The following is a 20,297-nucleotide window of genomic DNA, read 5'->3' as shown; positions in this document are numbered from 1 at the left end:
GTGCCAGAGATGAGGAGAAGCGGGAGAGGTCAGATCCTCGCATCCCTGGTCCCCACACAGATTCTGAGATGCTCTTTGGCCACTCTGGGGTTTGGTTTTCAGTCTTTTGGTTTTGGTGCTGACAGGCCTGGCCCTTCCAATCACGGTAAATTCCTGGCTTGAAGGTCGGGATACCTGTAGCTTCCTTGCTTCGATGTGACAGGAGTCTCTGTGAGGTGGCCTTTCTGCCTGGACACACTTGAAACATCACCTTAGAACTTGTTAGAAACGCAAATTCTCCCTGCCCTATTTCCTACATCAGAAACTCTGATTAAAACACAGCGGACCACATGTTCTCGTAGGCGCCATTCTTTAAGCCTCTGCCCAGGATGCAGCCGGGGCAGGTGTTACCAAAGACATAGTCTCTCCTTCCCTGGAGCAGGGAGGGGTGTTAGAACCGAATTCTACTCCCTCCTCTCTGACTCTTGATTTTTTTCTTCTGCCCAGGGGACGCTCCCTCTATCCTGAGATGTTTGTTTCAGAGGCACCAAGAGTTATCTTAATAGATTTAGTTTTAAGCAGGGAAGTACTTTTAGCTTTAAACTGGAAAATATCGGGAGAAAAAAAGCGCACAGATCTCACCTGCCATAAAGCATTTTTGCTGATGAAGAGCTTGAGGCTTCAGGTTAAGTCCTGAAAACCACAGGGAGAAAGAACACAGCAAGAACCGGTAACCCCATTTTCAAGCTCTTACAAATTCTCTTCTTCCCACCTACACCACCGTCCTGCCACCTCTCTCCCCTGATGACAGTCAACAGGCTACAGCAAATGTCCGGGTAGATAGAGGTAACAGGGAAGGGACTTTCCCTGCTTTGGCTCCACCCTCACAACACTGTGAGGTGGCGTTATCATTCCCATTTCACAGCTGCGGAAGCTAAACAAAAGTGCGGCCGTGTCCCCGGTGCTTCTCAGCCGTTACTTTCATGTTTGAGCAGTTTCATTCCGAGTATTATTTCAGGGAACAAATACTTGAGCGCTTACTATGTGCCAGGCGGTGGGGTTTCAGGGAATTAAACCCTCTGGCCTTACGTCATACTGAAGGAGAATTAAGAAACAAACAATAAAACGGTTAAAAAAAGAAACCCGAAACGCTTTCTACGCCATATTTGGGATAACATCTATCTGCCTCCCGCGCCGTCTTCCCGCGAGGCCGTCCTGGGGCTCCCATTGATCTCTGCCCCTGACGTCACAGGAGGCGCGACCGGGCGCGACCAATCGTGGACCGCTCCATGAACTTCGCCTTTCCCTCTCTTCCAGCCAGACTGGAAACGCCAATCGTTTCCTCGGCAGAAAGACCTTTCACTTCTTTCTCCCCCGGGGGTATTCCCCGGCTAGAGCCCATTCGGCACCCCAGCCGACCCTGAGAGGCGGAACGGGACGGGCGGCGCACCCAGAGTGACGGCGCACCCGAGGCCGCCGCGTCGGCTGGGACGTCACTTCCGGGACGCTTCCTCGCGGGGCCTTGTGGGTAGCCGGCCAGGGTCTCCTGGCGTCGATGATGGCGGGGGATGTGGGCGGCCGCAGCTGCCCCGATTCGGAGCTGCTGCTGCACCCGGAGCTGCTGTCCCAGGAGTTCCTTCTCCTCACCCTGGAGCAGGTGCGGCGCGCCGGGGCGGGCGGGCCTGCTTCGGGGAGGCGCTGGGGCTTGAGCTCGCCCCGGGGAGTCCTCGGCGGCGCCGGACACACCCGCCGCCGGCGCGCCTGCCGCCGAGTTGAGCCTCTCTCCGCCTCGCTCGGACCGGCCGGGTCTCCTCACTACCCTGTCCGGGAGAGAGATGTCCTCAGAATATCAGGAACTCCCGGGAGTTAGGACTTACGTTTTTGAGTCCTGATGACTCGGAAAGGGGAGTCCAGGCGACCCCCGCGGCCTGGATGTAAGCAAGGGCCTCCGAAGAGAGGGGCTGGGGTAGGTCGTAGAAGAACGGAAATGACGGGTGGCGGTCCCTGACTGCCAGGGCTGGAGGGCATCGGAGAAATCGACTGTTCTCCACTCTCACCGCGTTCAAAGATGGGAAAACTGAGTCCCAGAGAAGTGGCATTACTTCTGTGGGGTCACACCGTCGGTAGATGGTGCAGACAGGCGAACTGGCTCTCAGTGCAGCGTTTGCTCTTTTTCAGCTGGTGTGGCCTCTGATAGCAGAAGAGAAATAAGACCAAAGAAGGGATGAGTTTTGTTCAAAGTGGTAGAGAATTACTGAAAGCTTTTGAAGGGGTTTTAAGTAGCATGTTTTGTTGTTTTCCTTGTGTTTTCCTTGTGTTTTTCCCCCTCGGTACTCTTCCTCTGGTTTCCTCAAGCTCCCCTGCTAAATAGATTATTTTAGGGATGTCAGTTACCTTTCTTACCTGTGGTTCTCAAACTTTTTAGGTAGGTCACAGTCACCCCGGAGCTTGTGAAAACACAGACTGCTGGGCTCCATATCCAGAGTTTCAGATTCAGTAGTTTAGGGTGTGGCCTGGAAATTGCCATTTTTAACGAGTTCTTGCTGCTGGTCCAGAGACCACAGTTTGAGAACCACTGTCCTGGGGCAGTGCTTCCCTAACTAAAGTGTCTATGGATTCTGTAGGAATGTTGTCCAAGAGAATACATTCTGTAGGAATGTTGTCCAAGAGAATCCCTAGCGTTTCCCCGTTCTTCTGAGTGAGTACAGGTGAAAATTGATAATAAAGAATGGTCCAGGGCTTCCTTGGTGGCGCAGTGGTTGAGAGTCCGCCTGCCGATGTAGGGGACACGGGTTCATGCCCCGGTCCGGGAAGATCCCACATGCCGCGGAGCGGCTGGGCCCGTGAGCCATGGCCGCTGAGCCTGAGCGTCCGGAGCCTGTGCTCCGCAATGGGAGAGGCCACAACAGTGAGAGGCCCGCGTACTGCAAAAAAAAAAAAAAAAAAAAAAAAAAAAAAAAAAAAAAGAATGCTCCAGTATAAGAGATAAAAGAAGTAAAATTTGTGCTTTTAAATTTTGAAGAACAAAAGGAAAGGGGATCAATTTATCAGAGGGCAGATTGGATTTGTTTTGTCAGTTCTAAACACAAACGTTTCCAAGCCTTTCTGAATTGTTGAGCCCACAATCTCCTTTCCATCCTTATTTTCCTTCCTAAATCCAACTCTATCCGTAACTGCTCCTATGCGTTCTGCCATATGTTTTCTGTTGAGAATAAATCGGAAAGTGAGGTGATGTAGAGAGGGATAGTTGGACGATGACTGGAGCCATTGAAAGGACTGGTACAGACACGAGGGGCCGCTTTTCTAGTGTGTACTGTTATCAGGACCATCATCAGTAAGCGGAATGCAGCTTCCATTCATAGAGCCATTGAAGTCTGGGTGGTGAACTTCAGTTTAAGAAGCACTATCAGGGAAACATGAGGAATAATATACAGGGTGAGACCTCCAGCCCGCTAATCTGATCATGATAGTAACACTCTAGATAACTTTTTGACAGGATGTAGTAATTATTTTCATTGTTTGTTTTCTTTTGTCTGGTCTCCCCGGAAAGTCCCTCATTTTGTTCATAGATTAAGATGCTGCTACTGGAAATGGTCTTTATGCCTCCTGTGTGGGCTGAGCAGTGTGGACAACTGTCCTTGTCGCACTGAGGACATATGACCACTGTCTTTAAGATGAAGCTGAACCAAAAATTTGAAGAGCTTAGCGTCTTTATAATACTGTTTCTTGCAGTATCATAGAATGTTAGGCATATGTCTAAACATGAAAATGGTTTTATACTTGTAATTTAAGCAGTCATGTTTTACCCTGTTAGGTAGGCAGTTGGTTAGTTATTAAAATGAGAGATGTTGTTTTGAAATTACTTTTGTTTCCTTTTCTACAGAAGAACATAACTGTTGAAAATGACATGAGAGTAAATAAAGACAGTCTTACCGATCTTTATGTTCAGCATGCAATACCACTGCCTCAGAGAGATTTGCCAAAGAACAGATGGGGGAAAGTGATGGAAAAGAAAAGAGAACAACATGAGATAAAAAATGAGACGAAAAGGTACTTTTCCGTCCTTCTGGTTATCGTCTTATCTTATATGACTAAACAATTTTGCTTTTCTTTTTTCCCCACATAAACTTAGGTAAGCAATATTGACTCAGCTACTGTTTATTGAGTACCAGGTACTGTGCTGTAGCATGAATAAAACTGACAGAATTCCTTGCTCATATTTTAATTGGGAGAAACACAATAAAAAAGCTAAGTAAAATACAAGGTATGCTACATTGTGGTAAATGCTAAGGGAAAAGTGAAACAGGGAAAGGGATGACAATTTTACGTAAAGTGGCCAGGAACAACTTCGCTGAAAAGTGACATTTCAGTAGAGAGACCTGTAGAAAGTAGAGGGCAAGCCAGCGTCCCAGGCCGAACCTGAGAACCTGGTCAGGAGTGTGTCCACACGATGTGCCAGGAACAACCCAGAAGCCATCAGGCTGGGCAGGGAGAGTCAAGGGCAGAGCAGGGAAGGAGGTGCACAGGGGTGAGTGCAGGAGGTTGTCAGTCGTTGTAAGAACCTTGGCTTTGCTCTGAGATGAGAGCCATCGGAGAATTTTGAGCAGAGTGGTGACACCATCTGATGTACATTTTAAGAGGTTTACTTTGGCTGCTGTATTGAGAAATGATTTAAGGTTGGGGGAGGGGAATAGGGAAACCACTTAAGGGGTTGTGCTGTAATCCTAGCAGCAGATGGCAGTGACTTTGACTGAAGTAGTGGACTTGGTAAGAAGCGGTTGGGGTCTGGATGTGTTTTGGAGGCAGAGCCAATACGATTGGTTGAATTGTCAGAAAAAAGTGGAGCCAGATAAGACTCTGAGGTCTTTGAATAAAATAGAAATGAAGAGGTGGTCGTGTAGCTTCAGGTACACTCTTTTAAAGTTTTAAATTCCAGAAAATTTTTTATAAAACCACAAGCAAATGAATTTCCTTTTATAAAGAAAGTTACATTTAACTAATCAGTGTAGCTGGTTAGTGAGGACCAAGTATCCTAAGATGCCTAAATGGGCTAATTATTTCTTTTCTTGTGTCTATTTATCACAAGTGGGTGCTATTGATTAATTGCTGAATTTCTTTTTAGAGCCTTACTGTCACAGGCAGTGCACTAGAGAAAGTGGGGGAAGAGGGAGTGAGAGGGCTGGGTGAGGAGAACGCAAGCTCTGAGTTAGTGGCTTTAATCTCTAGGTACAAAGAAAAATTCATGACTGATAGGGAGATTGTTCCCCAAGTCTGAGAATAGTTGAAGAACGTAACATGTGTGCTCATCTGTGTAGAGTCTTTTGGAGAAGAGATACGTGTACAGGCTCCCTGTTGGTCAGGAACACATACCGGTCAGGGTGAGCGTCATTTTAACTCTGTGCTTACAGGCCGTGTGTTAGTGTTAACGGTTGTAAATCTGTGGATTATGCTGTGTATACCTTTAATTTCTTTTTGGTGACTCTTATTAAGAAAGTATTTTCTTCTTGACCTGCACATTCAGGCACATTGTCGTAGGCAAAGCTTGCAATACTGTTACGTTTTACTTCCTATGGTAATCCCTCTTAATTCCTCTATATCATTTTGGAAAGGATCTTTGACTGTTTGTAAACATCACAGTTTGACTCTCAAATCAGAGCATTAAAGCTGGAAGGATCTAAGAGACCATCAGGCCTTTGTGAATTGCTTATGCTTTCCCCCGGAGGAGCTGAGCTCCGGAGGTGCCGTGATGTCCCCCAGGGCACACCACACAGGGCCGGCTCTCGGTGCAGTGCTTCTCCAACTTCAGCGCGCTCCTGAGTCTTAGGCTGGCCTCTCCCCAGCCGGAGTGTCCTGCCCTCAGTCCTGCTGTCTGTTTCCCTTCTGAGGTGGCAGTGGGTGGACAGTGAGCTTGTTTTTCATCTTCTACCAAATGATGTTCACTGCTGACCTAAGAATTGGTGAGTCTGGACAGTCGCCTAGGATCTGGCTGAAATGTGGATTCTGAATCGGTACAGGTCACAGCCCAGGTGCTGCATTTCTTCTGAGCTCCCGAGATGGTGCTGGTGCTGCTGGTGCCTGAGCAGCAGAGCTGAAGTGTCCTTCCTGATGACTCAAGTTCTTTTAACATGTTTATTTGAAATAAACAAGTCTATGCTTCATTTGAGGTATAATTAATAATGAACAAATGAATGCTTTTATTATTAACCTTTATGACTAAGAGTGGAAGTTAGGTTTTCGGAAGCTAAATGTGAAGACTTGCCAAGTTAAAAGCTTAAAATTATACAGATGTTACAGTTACAGTTAGTTTAGAAGATGCCATGGCTTTAAAGACCTTTAATGAATGGAGCAGGATGTCCTGTCCCATTGTTTGTAGACTGCCATTATGGTAGTTTAGTATAGTTTTATAATCTGTTTCCTTTCTAAATAATCATTGATACACGGGTAAGATAACCCTATCAATAGGATGGTGATTTTTAAAAATTAAAAAAAAATTTTTTTTGTTACTAGGAAATCCTGTTTTAAGTTTTGGGGTTAGTTGGTGGATTGATGCTTTAAAAATAACTATGTACTCATGAAAGGTAACTTTAAATTTTTGTCAATAAATATTTTAAACTTAAAAGCACTGGAAAATTATCATTTCACTTAAAGTAATCATAGAAAACTGCATTTCTGGTAGCCCTATTTCCAGTAGTCCTACTTAGAATAGATTAGTCTTATCAATAAATCTTTTGCGGTCATTGTTTTACCTTTGAGTCCCAGGGAACTGGTTTGCTGTCCAGAGGGTATTTTTCATGACACATCTCTCCTATTTCAGGAGTAGCACTGCAGACGGGTTTCGGAAAAGACCCCTCATCGTGTTTGATGGGAGTTCAACAAGTACAAGCATAAAAGTGAAGAAGACTGAGAACGGAGACAATGACCGACTCAAGTCCCGGCCTCAGGCCGGCGCTACCAGTAATGCCTTTCGAAAATTGTCAGATTCCTCTTCAGGTGTTTCACCCCTAATTTTGTCTTCCAATTTGCCTACGAACAATAGAATGGAACACAATAATAATGACACTAAACAGAACCATGACTTAACGCATAGGAAAAGTCCTTCCGGCCCTGTGAAGTCGCCGCCTTTGTCGCCTGTAGGAACTACTCCGGTGAAGTTAAAGCGAGCCGCTCCCAAGGAGGAGACCGAGGCCGAGGCCGCGGCCGCGGTGAGTGTGGACAGGAGATGTAGTCGTTCTCCAGCCCGTCAGTGATCCGTCTCACTTGTATATCTCATTTCTTGTGTGTTTGAGCCCTGGAATCCATGACGATAAGCTAAGGTTTCTTGAAGTGCACTCAGTTTATTTCTGCTTAAAATGTGTAAAGAGAGCGTCTCTTAGGCCCTTTTCCTAGAGTTTCCTCACTTAGATCCTTTAACTATCTTGGAACTAAAAGAGAGAAATAGTCCTTTGTTAGCAAGGCTTAGAACGTTAACTCAGTTGTCCAGGGTCGCACATTTATTAAGTAGCATTTTAGAGCTTGACCCTAAGTCTGTTTTGCACTTACCTTAAAATCGCACCAGAATCTCTAGGAGTTACCTCTTGCCTCCTCTACCCCTCACATGCACCTATCTTTAGAAGGCGGGAGTCTCCTCTGTTACGCTCTACTAGACTTACCGTTTTGATGCTTGGATTTTGTACGGCAGATTTCTATAGTTAGCATGGTTTATTTTGAGTTTAATTATGAGATTTTACATATCTATATATATTTGATCTTCCCATAGTCTTCTCAGAAAAGTGATTTCACTTTTAAACATCCAGCAGTTTTATAGCTTTTATTCCTTATTTTAGTTCATTCAGGCTGGTATAACCAAAAATACCATTGACTGGTGGCTCAAACAATGAACACTTATTTCCTACAGTTCTGGAGGCTGGAAGTCCAAAATCAAGGCGCTGGCAGATCCAGTGTCTGGTGAGGGCCCACTTTCTGGTTCAGAGTCAGCTGCTTTTCACTGTCATCCCATGGCAGAAGGGGCAGGGGAGCTCCCTGGGGTCCCTTATGGGGGCACTAATCCCCTTCATGAGGCTCCGTCCTCATGACATAAGCGCCTCCCAAATGCCCCACCTCCAGGTACCATCACATTGGGTATCAGGTTTCAACACAATTCTGAGGGGACACAAACATTCCGTCCATAGCATTCCTGTAAGTATACTTTGGCTTTATTATCATCTTCAAGTTGTGTGTCAAAGGGAGCAAAACTGAGTGGTTCAGACCTTCTAAAATAACAGACCCGGGGCTTCCCTGGTGGTGCAGTGGTTAAGAATCCGCCTGCCAATGCAGGCGACACAGGTTCAAGCCCTGGTCCGGGAAGATCCCACATGCTGTGGAGCAACGAAGCCTGTGCACCACAACTACTGAGCCTGCGCTCTAGAGCCCGCGAGCATTAACTACTGAAGCCCATGTGCCTAGAGCCCATGCTCCGCAACAAGAGAAGCCACTGCAATGAGAAGCCCGCGCACTGCAACGAAGAGTAGCCCCCGCTCACCACAAGTAGGGAAAGCCCGCGCACAGCAACAAAGACCCAACGCAGCCAAAAATTAAATTAATTAAAAAAAAAAAAAACTAAAATAGCAGACCCTGGAAAAAAAAAGCTGCTCCATATCTGAGCCACCCAAAGTTCTTGTGTTAGTTCTTTATTGACTCCTTTCAGCAACCCTGTGAAGGAGGTACAATAGCTTTTCCCATTTTACAGATGAGGGGAAAGAAGCTTAAATAATTTAAATAACCTTGTCCAGGTTCCAGAGTCAGTAAGTGGCCAGCCTGCATTTTGAATCCAGGTCTGTGTGGCCTCAGCGGACGCACTTCTGACGGCACCACGCCGCCTCTGCCCTCATCCCGTCACTCCTGTGGGGCGAGCGGGATGAGCGGTCCAGACCGTGAATATTGTGATAAGAGTGAGCTTCAAGGAGTCATTCCCCAGTCTCTTGGAAAGCATTTTTCTACCCAGAAAGCTTTTACTGTTTCAGAGGTGTGATTTTTTTCTCTTTTAAATCTTGTATTAAGGTCTTAGATTGTGAGGTTGGGAGGCGATGGGCTCGGCAGGGAGGAAGCAGGTCGGGAGCAGTCAGTGGTTCTCAACTCTGCATGTGCCTGAGGTCACCTCGAGGGGCTTCCAGAAAACCTGGCCAGAGCCGGAGCCCCGTCCCAGCCCCCTCCCGTGGGCGCTGACTGAGTCACTTCTGCGATAGGGCCCAGGCCTGGGCATGTTGGTCACCTTTATCGTGGGTGAGTCTGCAGGGTAAACATCTGAAAGCCACAGCTGGCAAAACGGGAGCCCGGGGCTCGCCTTCTTTCCTCGCCTTCCTTCGTCGCCTTCCCCACCAGATGGCAGCAGTGCCCCACCGCTTCTGCCTCAGTGGTCAGGCTTGGTTTAAAATGTGCCTTTGGGGTGTTCTCTGACATTTCTGCAAGTGTAAACTGACTTCTTCTCATGTCTTTTCAGAATAACCTGAAGCCCCCAGAAGCAAAGAGGAAGATACAGCATGTTACATGGCCGTGAAGGAAAGTTTCCAAAAATGTAAATATAACTGTAACTAGTTTTTCAAACGAGTTCACATTTACTGACAGTATTTACAGAGATCCTGATTATTGTGGAATTTTCTTAAGAGGTTTAAATTAGGTTCAAAGAAATAAAGTCCTTTCCTTTCCTTTTTCCCTCCTTTTCCTTCCTCTGGGAGGAAGAAATCTTGCCTTTCATGCTCCAATTAGGAAAGAATTTCTTTTTAAACAAATGGTTTAGTATAAGTCATTTATATTGGTCCTCCTCAAATAATTAGCTGCAAGTCAGGTATAAAGCATTTGATGAACTTTAGGAATTATTCGCATTAGTCTCTTTTGGTCTTTGGGGAAATTTGAGGTTTTTGAAACTCGGATATTTTAGAAGTTCACAATTTTCATTTCTTTTCCCAAGCAAAAGAAAATAACAGTTCACTGCAGTATTCTAGTGAATTCTGCCAAACTCCTCCTCCAGGTTCCCCATGGAAAGCATGTTAGTAGTGCTGCCAGTACACTGTGCGGAATATACGGATAAAATTGCTGTTCTGTAAGTGCTCACGTTGCCTCTTCCCATAAACATCGAAAGGGAAGCCAGTGCTTGCTGTTGCTCCTTCCCTTTAATTGTGAATTGATTTCTTGTGAGTAGACCAGCCCACCCCTTGGACGCTCCTGTCACGTGGCAGCCCTGCTCCTCTTCTTACGGTGGCTCTGACCTCCCTCTCAGCTCCGGTATCAGCCTCTCCTGGGAGCTTAATCTTTTCCAAATGAGGCCGACTTCAGACTCTTCAGGGGAAGTGATCACTTTAGAGGTGGTACCTGAAGGCAGAAAGCTTACAGGATAGGAAGGGTGGGTAGAATTCTAGAACCTGAGAATCCAGGAAGCCTGGCAGTGAGGGGAACTCAGCATGACGTGCAGCCTGCAGAAGGGGGTTTGCTGAGTCGGAGGTCACTGGAGAGCAGCATGGGGGCAGGGGCCGGCACCCGCGGAGGCGCTGCCGAGGTTTCGTTGGTGTTAAGTGGTGTCGCTCCAGTTGTGTAGCAGAAGTCAGCGGGGAGATAGGGTAGCCCTCAAGTTCACGAGTTCTGGTGTCCGCTTCCTGCTGTGTATTTCTAACCAAGGCCAAGGGTACTTTATACTCTTCTCTTGTACGACTGATTTTCGAATGGGGTTTGCCTTTCAACACTTTTTAGAGCAATCCATTCCTTTTTTGATACGTTAAAACAAGCATTTCAGTTCAGCTATTGAATAGCCTTACAAAAAATTAATTCAGCCTTGCAGGTAAGTACTGTACTTACTAAACCTTTAACCCTACAGTTTGTAGCTTTTCTGCCTTTATCCAGACTGTAAATCCATACCTGTAAGACGAAACTGAAAAGACACCGAGTGTGGCATAAGTTGTTAATGTTATGCTAAATTGTTAAGTGTTTGGTTGTCTGCAGGGCTGATATTTGGAATATTGTTGAAGGACAGCCATAATCCTATACACAACAGCGTGTTAAGGGAGATTTTAACAGTGCAGATTTCAGGGTAGAATGACAAATTTTATTCTACATTCTGTTGTCTCTTCTGCTTCCACCTGCATTTCTCTCTTGGTTAAGAGAGATTTAGCCATTTGACAGTTTTAAGTCAGTGGAAACTTGTTTTTAGTTACTCAATAAAATTAATTTTTAATTTGTATGTTTAACTTACAGAGTAGGTTGGTAGTAACAGCTGAACTGTGTAACATTGTTGCTTCAAATTGAAGTTTATATTATGAACATTCAGAATCAGTGCTCACATAGCAGCATATTATTGAGCTATTTTGAGTTTGAAAAGTGGAGAAGCCTCAACCCTGTGCTGTGTGTCACGTACGCTCACATCCGAGCGCTAGGTCTCCTCGCGGTGTGCAGACACAGCTCCGTGGGCCACGGTAGGGATCCGAGGCGGTGCTCTGTGGGCTTTCGAGCTTCCGAGGCCTTGGTGTGAACGGCGCACGCCTGGACCACCCCTCGCTCCCTAACGTGGGCTGACCTGGTGGCTTGGAGTCCTTCCTGGGGTCAGCGGAGGGCAGTCGGTCGAGTCAGGCGGCTCCCAGGGAACAGGCACGTGTCCACTTCCTGCCCGTAGCAGCTGGTCTCGTTCTTTTCTTCCTCCCCCTCTTTGTTCCGTTTCCCTTGTTCTTACTCTCCTCTCCCCCACAGTTCACTTTCTCTGCTCCTTCTCCTTCACCCTGTAGACCCTGAGCTCCAGGCTTAGGTTTACAAGTCGTATTGCCCGGCCCGCTTATCGCTGGGGCCGGGGCCAGGCGAGCGCCGTGCTTCTTGAGGACCACAGACGCTGCTGCGGGGGTCTGCGAGTCTCGAGGCCCTGCGGCACCGGGCGTTGAATTGCCTCAGTGGCTCTGGAGGCGGGGCGGTTTACCAGGGCCCGCTCACTGGTCTGGGCGGCTTCCAGGCACTTGGCAAGGCTGGCTCACTACTGCTGGGAGGCTGTGTATTTCTGCTAGTATTAAAATTCTTCAGGATTGCAGTTATTGTTTGAAAGAGTGTCTTGGTTAACTAGGTTCTGAGAGGTGGTTCTAAAACCGATCTAGAGACTCACTTAATAGCAACAGCCTGTTAAAAACTTACATTAAGTGAAACTGCCAGTGGATTAAATCATATGTATGTAAGAGCTTCCTTTGTTTACTACTGTGGGACCTCAGTAATTCTGAGACTCCAAAATGGTCAAAATGTTTTTAAGTGTGCTCTTTTATTAAATGCTTGTGTAGGTTTTGTAATTCGGTACAGAAAGTTTAACCTTGTAATGTACATTTTTGTATGTAAAAAATCTTCTAAGGAGCCTTATCCTTATTTAAATAAAAGGAATAAAATTATTGAGTAGGTTTCTCATTCACAAAAAAAATAAAATGGAAACACACTCTGTAGTGATTTGATCTCTTTCTGTTTCACTAAACTATGTCAAAAAGTGTTATTTATTCTTCATAGTACAGCCTTCTGTACCCAGATCAGTTGGGCTCAGCCCTGGTGCCAGTAGTCCAGCCACGTCTTGGGCCTGCGGGAGGTGCTGGGTCGCCAGGGCAGCCTGCTGTACGGGAGGCCTCCTGCACGGCTGACTCGCTGGCGGCTACTGCACTTCGTGCGATGAAGACACAGTCCCCCGAACCTGTCCTGTGGAAGCTTTCCTACCCAGGGGGGCACTGACCAGAGATTCGGTTGAGGGGTTATTTGTGTTTGGAGTGATCTTGAAAAAGTTCATGTTTTTTACTGGTATCTTACTGTTGGAGACTGAAGCTCTAAATTAACTAATTAACTTGGAAAAGCCTCAGGTAACTTTATACCTTGAACTTAAAAGGAGATCTTCCATTTTTTGTCTGGACAGAAGAGATGAAAAAATCTCGTTTCCGTTCAGATCGTTTTTTACTGAAGCGCCCTTTGTGGCTCACGTGCCCTGCACTGTCGGCGGCGCTGAGCTCGGTTGTCTGCCCTGTTGTGGCAGGAGAGTGAGTTAAAGACGTGAGTCAGTAAGTTCCCGCTCAGCGAGTGATGGATCATCGTGACGACAGGAAGAAAATCAGTGGTGAAACAGTTGAGAGATGGGGGGAGAGGGGGGAGTGGTTAGGGAAGGCCTCCGAGAAGAGATGATGCTTTAGGGAAGGCGTTTGGGAAAGCTTTCAGGAAGAGCTTCCTGTTGGTGGTGGGTTTTAAAGGGCTGTGTGGTCTTTGTTGCTCGTCCTGTCGAAAGCGGAGTCCGTGTCCCACTGCTGGGAGTGGACTGGCCTGGTAGTTTGCGTTGATCAAACCAGTGCTTCTCACTCTTGGAGCCCTGCAGCAGCCGTGGAAAAGCCTGCTGGAGAGACGTGCCCCAGCCAGTGGCCAGCACTAACCCCCAGACCTAGGACTGCTTGTCACCTTTCCCCACTTGCTGCCAGGTGAGACCAGCCCAGGCAGCTGACTCAGTCATGAGGGAGCAGAGTGAGGGGTGTACGAAGCCACTAGGTGTTGGAGTGCTTGGCTCCTAGCCCTGGTTAACTCAGATGCCAGCCAGGGGCAGAGTGGAGCCCTGAGGCTGGACAGGATTTCATGGCAGAAAGGCTGGTGTGGCTAGGATCAGTGAGAGAGTGCGGACGCTAGTATGAAATGACCCCAAAGCAGGGGGGCAGGAGCCAAATTACACAGGACTTAAACGGGCCGTGTAAGGACTTCGGATTTGATTCTGCGAGCAATTGGAAGCTCTTTGTTAGCTGTGTTCAGACTTAACCAAGCGTTCAGTTTAATCAGAAGACTGAAACAAGACTAGTTCAATAAGTATATATAATAGCCCTAAGCATTTTTTTATCTAGTGAAATTATCTAAGTTTTTGTTTTTGTTTTAGCATATCTGAATCAAAATATTCATTTTAAAAATATGGCTAATAATTAAGCCTTAGGAGAGACTAAAATACCAGTTAAGGTAAAAGATATTTTTCATAAATATAAAAACACCATCATCTAGCTAAGCCTTCTGTTCTATTCTCCCTTGCTATATAATTCTTTTAAATAAACCTTTTATTTTAGGTAAGCTTTACATTTATGGAAAAATCACCAAGATAGTACAGAGAGTTTCCATATACTACACACCCAGTTTCCCCTGTTACTGCTATACGTTAGTGTGGTATATGTGTTGAAATCAATCAGTATTGATACGTTATTATGGGCTAAAGTCCATAGCTTTATTCAGATGTCCTTAGTTTTGTTTTGTTTTTTAATTAATTTATTTATTTTTGGCTGTGTTGGGTCTTCACTGCTGTGCACGGGCTTTTCTCTAGTTGTGGCGAGCGGGGGCTACTCTTCTTTGTGGTGCGTGGGGCTTCTCACTGTGGTGGCCTCTCGTTGCAGAGCACAGGCTCTGGGCGCATGGGCTTCAGTAGTTGTGGCACACAGGCTCAGTAGTTGTGGCTCGCAGGCTCTAGAGCACAGGCTCAGTAGTTGTGGCACACGGGCTTAGTTGCTTCACGGCATGTGGGATCTTCCCGGACCAGGGCTCAAACCTGTGTTCCCTGCACTGGCAGGTGGATTCTTCACCACTGCGCCACCAGGGAAGTCCCCAGATGTCCTTAGTTTTTACCTAATGTCCTTTTTCTGTCCCAGGATACCACCTTACATTTAGTCATTGTAATTCCTTGGCTGTGACAGTTTCTCAGACTCTTTTTAAATTTTCACTTTTGAGGCTAACTGGTTAGGTATTTTGTAGAATGTTCGTCTGTTTGAATTTGTCCCATGTGTTTCTCATGATTAGGCTAGGGTTATGGGTTTTGGGGGAAAGACCACAGAGGTAAAGTGCCACTTTCATCACATATAGAGGGTACATACTATCAACACGACCTACTACTTTTGAGGTGAATCTTGGTCTCCTGGCTGAGGTGCTATATGTTAGGTTAATACAGTTTGTCTTTTTCCTCCTTTTCATACTGTACTCTGGGAGGAAGACACTTCAGGGGTAGGGAGAAGCATCAGGTGGGAGAGACTGACCCACAGCTGTCATGTGTTAGAATAATCAGGTGAGGGCTTCCCTGGTGGCGCAGTGGTTCAGAGTCCGCCTGCCGATGCAGGGGACACGGGTTCGTGCCCCGGTCCGGGAAGATCCCACATGCCGTGGAGCGGCTAGGCCCGTGAGCCATGGCCGCTGAGCCTGTGCGTCCGGAGCCTGTGCTCCACAACGGGAGAGGCCACAACAGTGAGGGGCCCGCGTACAGCAAAAAAAAAAAGAATAATCAGGTGAAATCAAGCAAGTGGCTTGCTGTGTTTAAAGAAGAAAGACAAGCTTTAAAATGACTTCAGTACAGAAACTGTAAAAAGTGTAACATGTTTAAAAATTTTATTTTGATTGAGATATCATAAAATACTATGACTTTTTAAAAGTCTTATACAGCTCAGTGAATCTACATATATATGTATTTATGAATATATGTATATAAAAAAACACTGTCCAGATCAAGGTACAGAGCAAGGTTGGCAAACTTTCTGTAAAGGGTCAGATGGTAAAAATTTTAGGCCTCGTGGGCCATGCAGTACATAAATGAATGGCCATGGCTGTGTTCCAGTATAAAGTTCTAAGAAAACAGGTGGTGGGCAGGATTTAGCCTGTGGGCCAACGATACACAGTTCGTTCGTTTCTGACTTCTATCTCCATAGTTTAGTTTTACCTGCTAACATTCATCTTATGCACTTTTATGTATGTTTTATTTCACAATTTGATACAAGTCTTGCTTAATGTAAAGGATTATCAAAGAACTGTATTATTTTAGAGCCAGTCAGAAATATTCTGCATTGTAATGATTCCACTGATAGAGGGTAGGTGGGAGGTGCGGGTTAGGAAGAGGCAAGTTTTGTGTGTGGTGGGACCAGAGGTGGGTGTGACAGCTCAAACCTTGGTTCACTTTCAAGATTTTTCCTTTTATCTTTGGCTTTCAACATTTTGACTGTGATGTGTCTGGGCATGGATCACTTCACATTTTTCCTACTTTGAGTTTGTGATGCTTCTTGGATGTGTGTTTTTATTTATTTATTTTTTCGGCTGTTCCCCCACCAGGGATCTTACAGCATGCTGGATCTTAGTTCCCCAACCAGGGATCAAACCTGTGCCCCCTGCAGTGGAAGTGCAGAGTCCCAACCACTGGACCGCCAGGGAAGTGCTGGATGTGTATTTTTAGATGAATGTTTTTCATTGAACCGGGGGGCAGTTTCTGGCCATTAATTCTTAAATATTTTTTCTGTCCCTTTTCTGTCTTCTCCCTGGTGTTCCCATTATGCATATGTTGGTTCATTTAGTGATGTCCACATTTCTCTGTTCATTTGCCTTTATTCTTCTCTGTTTTTCAGTTTCACCATCTTTGTTGATCCATCTGGAAGTTCACTGATTTTTTATCTTCTCTCAACTCAAATCTACTATTGACCCCTCTAGTGAATTTCTTCATTCTGGCTAATATACTTTTCCACTACAGAATTTCCACTTGATTCTTTTTTATCATGTTTATCTTCTTTTTGGTTATTCTCTGTCTGATGAGTGATTGTTCTCACGCACATACCTTCAATCTGTGAATGTGGTTTCCTTTAGTTCTTTGAGCATGTTTTTTTTTGTTTGGTTTTTTGTCTGTGTTGGGTCTTCATTGCTGTGCAAGGGCTTTCTCCAGTTGCAGCGAGCAGGGGCTACTCTTCATTGTGGTGCGCGGGCTTCTCATTGTGGTGGCTTCTCTTGTTGTGGAGCACAGGCTCTAGGCACACAGGCTTCTGTAGCTGTGGCACGAGGGCTCAGTATTTGTGGCTCGTGGGCTCTAGAGCGCAGGCTCAGTAGTTGTGGCACACAGGATTGGTTACTCCGCAGCATGTGGGATCTTCCTGGACCAGGGCTCGAACCTGTGTCCCCTGCATCAGCAGGTGGATTCTTAACCACTGTGCCATCAGGGAAGTCCCTCTTTGAACGTGTTTATAACACACGTTCAGCAGTGTTTGGTTGGAGGGTCTGTGTAAGCACCTTGAGCTAGTTAAGACCTCTGCTCTTTGCTGAGGAGCTGGTGTGGCTTGGAGCATGCTTTCAAGTCTGTTCATGTCCCACTCTGACTGCTCTTGAGTGGGTGGCTGCAGCCCAGTCCATGCCCACAGTCTCCTGGGATCCCCAGGGATGCCAGGACAGCTCTTCTCAACTCTTTCCCCAATTCTTTCAGTTAAACTTCAGACCTGCCTGCCATTTTGCTTTTTGCTATTTGTTATCATGGAGCCACCAGCCCCCTCTTGATTGCTTGCCACCAAGATCTCTGGGGTTTTTGACAGTCCCCTCCAGCAGATTTCTCCATTCTTGGTTCGAAATAGTGCCCTCCTGCAGAGGTTCACAGGACTACCAGTTCACAGGGCCTGCCTCCCCCTGGGGCTGGACAGTGTTGGCTTCTCCTAGAGTTAACACTCCTTCTCCCAGGTAGGTGCTGGGGAAGTGCGGGGGTAGCCCCTGGTCTTCTCAGACTGCCCCTCTGGATGTGGAACCTCCACCCCACGAGAGGTTGGAGCCCCGGAATTCTCAGCCTGCCACCCCTGGGGTGGAGCCCTTCCCTTCCGGGCAGCACCAACCTGGAGCAGAGCTTCTGTCACATGACACTGGGGGGGTGGGGGTAGGGTGGGATCAGCTGGGGCTCAAATGCCACACACTTCACGGGCCTCATTAACATGCAGTCGAGTTTCCTGAATAAATGTTTCTCCATGTGCTATATGCCTCTAGGAACATGTTCAGAGACTTTACGTTATTTAGGTTGTATACAGTTTCCCCAGCTAAAGGCTTGTTTCACTGGGCGGAGGATCCGCTGAGCCCAGCTGACCTGGGCTGATGGTGGTGCACACCGCCATCCAGAAGTTCCTCCTCAAAGAAGTCAGTTCCTTGAGGCTTGGCTGGGCTGCTTGGAGTCTGGCGGTTCAGCCAGCAATTTGTAGGGATTTCACACACATAACTTGGGGCTCTCTTTTCTAGAATTTTCCGCCTCACTTTCCAGAGGCTGTTGGTCCCAAACTCTGGCCTCTGGTTCTTCAAGCTGGTGAGACTGCAGGTTTTCTAACAGAGCTGTAGCTGCCCTGTGGGGCCTGCCCTGACCTAAAAGCCGTAAGAATGGGAACCTACCGGTTGCCCTCTTCTTCCAGGGCCCACGCCCCTCCAGAGTCCTCCTGCTGTGGGTCATGCTCCAGTGTTCTCAAATTTTTAAAAATATTCTGTCCAGAGTGGTTCTAACTTGTGGGAGGATTATTCCAATAGGAGCTACTTACTAGACGTGGAACTCTCCTAACCGTTAGTCTAAGGTTGGGTAATTGAACGCTGGCTGGCTGGTGTGCCCGTGGCCATCATGAGGGGCAGGTAAGATGTTCCATCACAAGATTTAGAAAGCTTTTACTGTTCTAAAAACATTTTGCTATTTTTATTTTAAAAAGCACATCTGCAAGAACGCTTTTACTTTTGTATCATAAAGTAGAAGAAGCCGGCAAAACAACTCACAAGGGATGGTGGGCATTATTCGTTTTAAGCAAAGCCTCCAGCTGACTGTCCATCCAGAGGCCTGTCTCAGCCGTGATCAAAGGTTTCCCGCACTGACCAGCGCTCAGGTCAAGAAACTGACTTCACACACGCTCCGCACAGATGGCACTTGATTTCTACCAGATTTTTCTGTTGCGGAGCCTATCATTTTATCACATTGCATTGTCTTAGAACACGGAAGACAAAAAGTCACAGCTGTTACTATAAACAGAGAAGCATGCAGTGCCCTACCTCGTAAGTTGGCTCAGTGCTTCGCAGCTGTAAACTGCCCTTTCCAAGACAAGTTTACAGACTACTGCCAGGCTAGGGGCTCTGAGTGTTTATCTTTTTTTTTTTTTTTTTTTACTTTTCTTTGCATTTATTTCTTACGGCATTTATTCCCGGGCCATACGCTTTTGTTACTTGTTTCTTCTGGGATACCTTTTTCTCCTGTGCAGACGCCTCTTCTGCTTTAGGGACAATCTGCTCTTTTTCAGTGAGGCTCATCCACTGTGGCAGGGAGAGCTCATGTATGGGTTGATCCCACCGTGAGCCCTGTTAAGTCCTGCGCCGCATCTTGGGGGCTTTGTTCACCTGGATGTGCTCAGTGACCAGAGAATCTACATCCAAGCCCTTAGGTTCAGCATTACTTCCTGCATTTTAGAGCACGTGCAGGAAAAATTCAGCACTCTTTTTGGGCCACCGACCTTGCATCCAGCCCCACCGTTTGGCCTGGGCACACCTACCAGCTCCACCATTCTAACGACGGAATGGCACACATTGCTTCTGTCAGGTGACATCCTTCAGATATTTTGGTGGCTTTTTGGGTATGCATACCCTTAACAGCCTGGGCAGTTTCACGCGTGTTCTTAAAGTGAACACGAAGATTTGAACCTCTTGATTTGCACAGTTTTATGGGGTTTTCTGGGTCAAGTGAGTAGTGAACCATTTTTAGAGGTTTACCAGAAAAGAGTTATCCTGATGGCAGCGATCCCCTCTCTCTTTACTGTCTTTCTTTTCAGAAACACTCACTGAAGTCTCCTAGGATGCCCTCAGTTGCTCGGGTGTTGATAACTACACGGGCGACCAAGATGTCATTTCCGGCCTCGAGGTGCCTGTGTCCCTCGGCACCCCTCCACTTACGGAGGAGAAGGCAGGCCACTGTCAGGTCCGGACCCATGATGATGGGAGGGCACCGAGCTCTGTCCGGAAAAGTGACCCCATGCTGCCTGCGGGGCCGTTAGCCCATGCGCGGGGCCTGTGTCACTGCGTCAAAGGCAGAGCACTGAATTCCAAGAGAAAGAAATGCCAGCTGAGACTTTCTCTTAAATAGAAGGTGTGGTGCCGCTTCAGTCGACACCCACCCAGCCCGCCACCCGCAGTGAAGTGTTACTCGTACTCAGAACCTGATGCTGCATCACTGCTTCACACGCTGCGCCTGGCAGAAGATTCTGCTCTGGGCAACTTTATTGTAAGCCATGTAATCCTGCTCTGGGCCCCGCACGACAGGAAGTTACACTGTTGTAAATGCCAACTCTTCATTACCTTACGTAGCTTGGAAATGTTCAAGTGCGTGACACATTAATTGCACTTAAAAATTAAATATGCAGTGAAAGAAAAGCGTTTATAAAGGTATCACTCAAAAGGATTTTTACACTTTGATTGGCCTCGCCTGATTACAAAATCTCAAAACCCTCTTCCCGCCTCAGGCTTCCATGGCTTTTCTCCTTCTCTAACAGAATGAGCACACAGGGTAGATGAAGGGTTTAAACAGACGTGAGTAC

General features: G+C 46.7%; 1 protein-coding gene and 1 pseudogene across 1 annotated transcript; one reads left to right on the top strand and one right to left on the bottom strand.

Annotated features, from left to right (window-relative positions):
- Nucleotides 1-1,450: 1,450 nt before the first annotated feature.
- Nucleotides 1,451-9,972, top strand: C14H2orf49 (chromosome 14 C2orf49 homolog). Its single transcript, XM_060117762.1, has 4 exons — nucleotides 1,451-1,636; nucleotides 3,863-4,029; nucleotides 6,794-7,181; nucleotides 9,455-9,972. Exons 1-4 carry the CDS (start codon nucleotides 1,535-1,537, stop codon nucleotides 9,509-9,511), a joined length of 714 nt encoding a protein of 237 aa, XP_059973745.1. The 5' UTR covers nucleotides 1,451-1,534; the 3' UTR covers nucleotides 9,512-9,972.
- A 5,360-nt stretch (nucleotides 9,973-15,332) lies between these two features.
- On the bottom strand, nucleotides 15,333-20,238 carry LOC132502054 (large ribosomal subunit protein uL22-like; annotated as a pseudogene).
- Between the last annotated feature and the right edge of the window lie 59 nt (nucleotides 20,239-20,297).

Source organism: Mesoplodon densirostris, chromosome 14 (assembly GCF_025265405.1).
Source record: "Mesoplodon densirostris isolate mMesDen1 chromosome 14, mMesDen1 primary haplotype, whole genome shotgun sequence".
Classification (NCBI taxonomy): domain Eukaryota; kingdom Metazoa; phylum Chordata; class Mammalia; order Artiodactyla; family Ziphiidae; genus Mesoplodon; species Mesoplodon densirostris.
The sequence above is the reverse complement of the archived record's forward strand: the minus strand, read 5'-3'. Positions and strand labels throughout refer to the sequence as shown.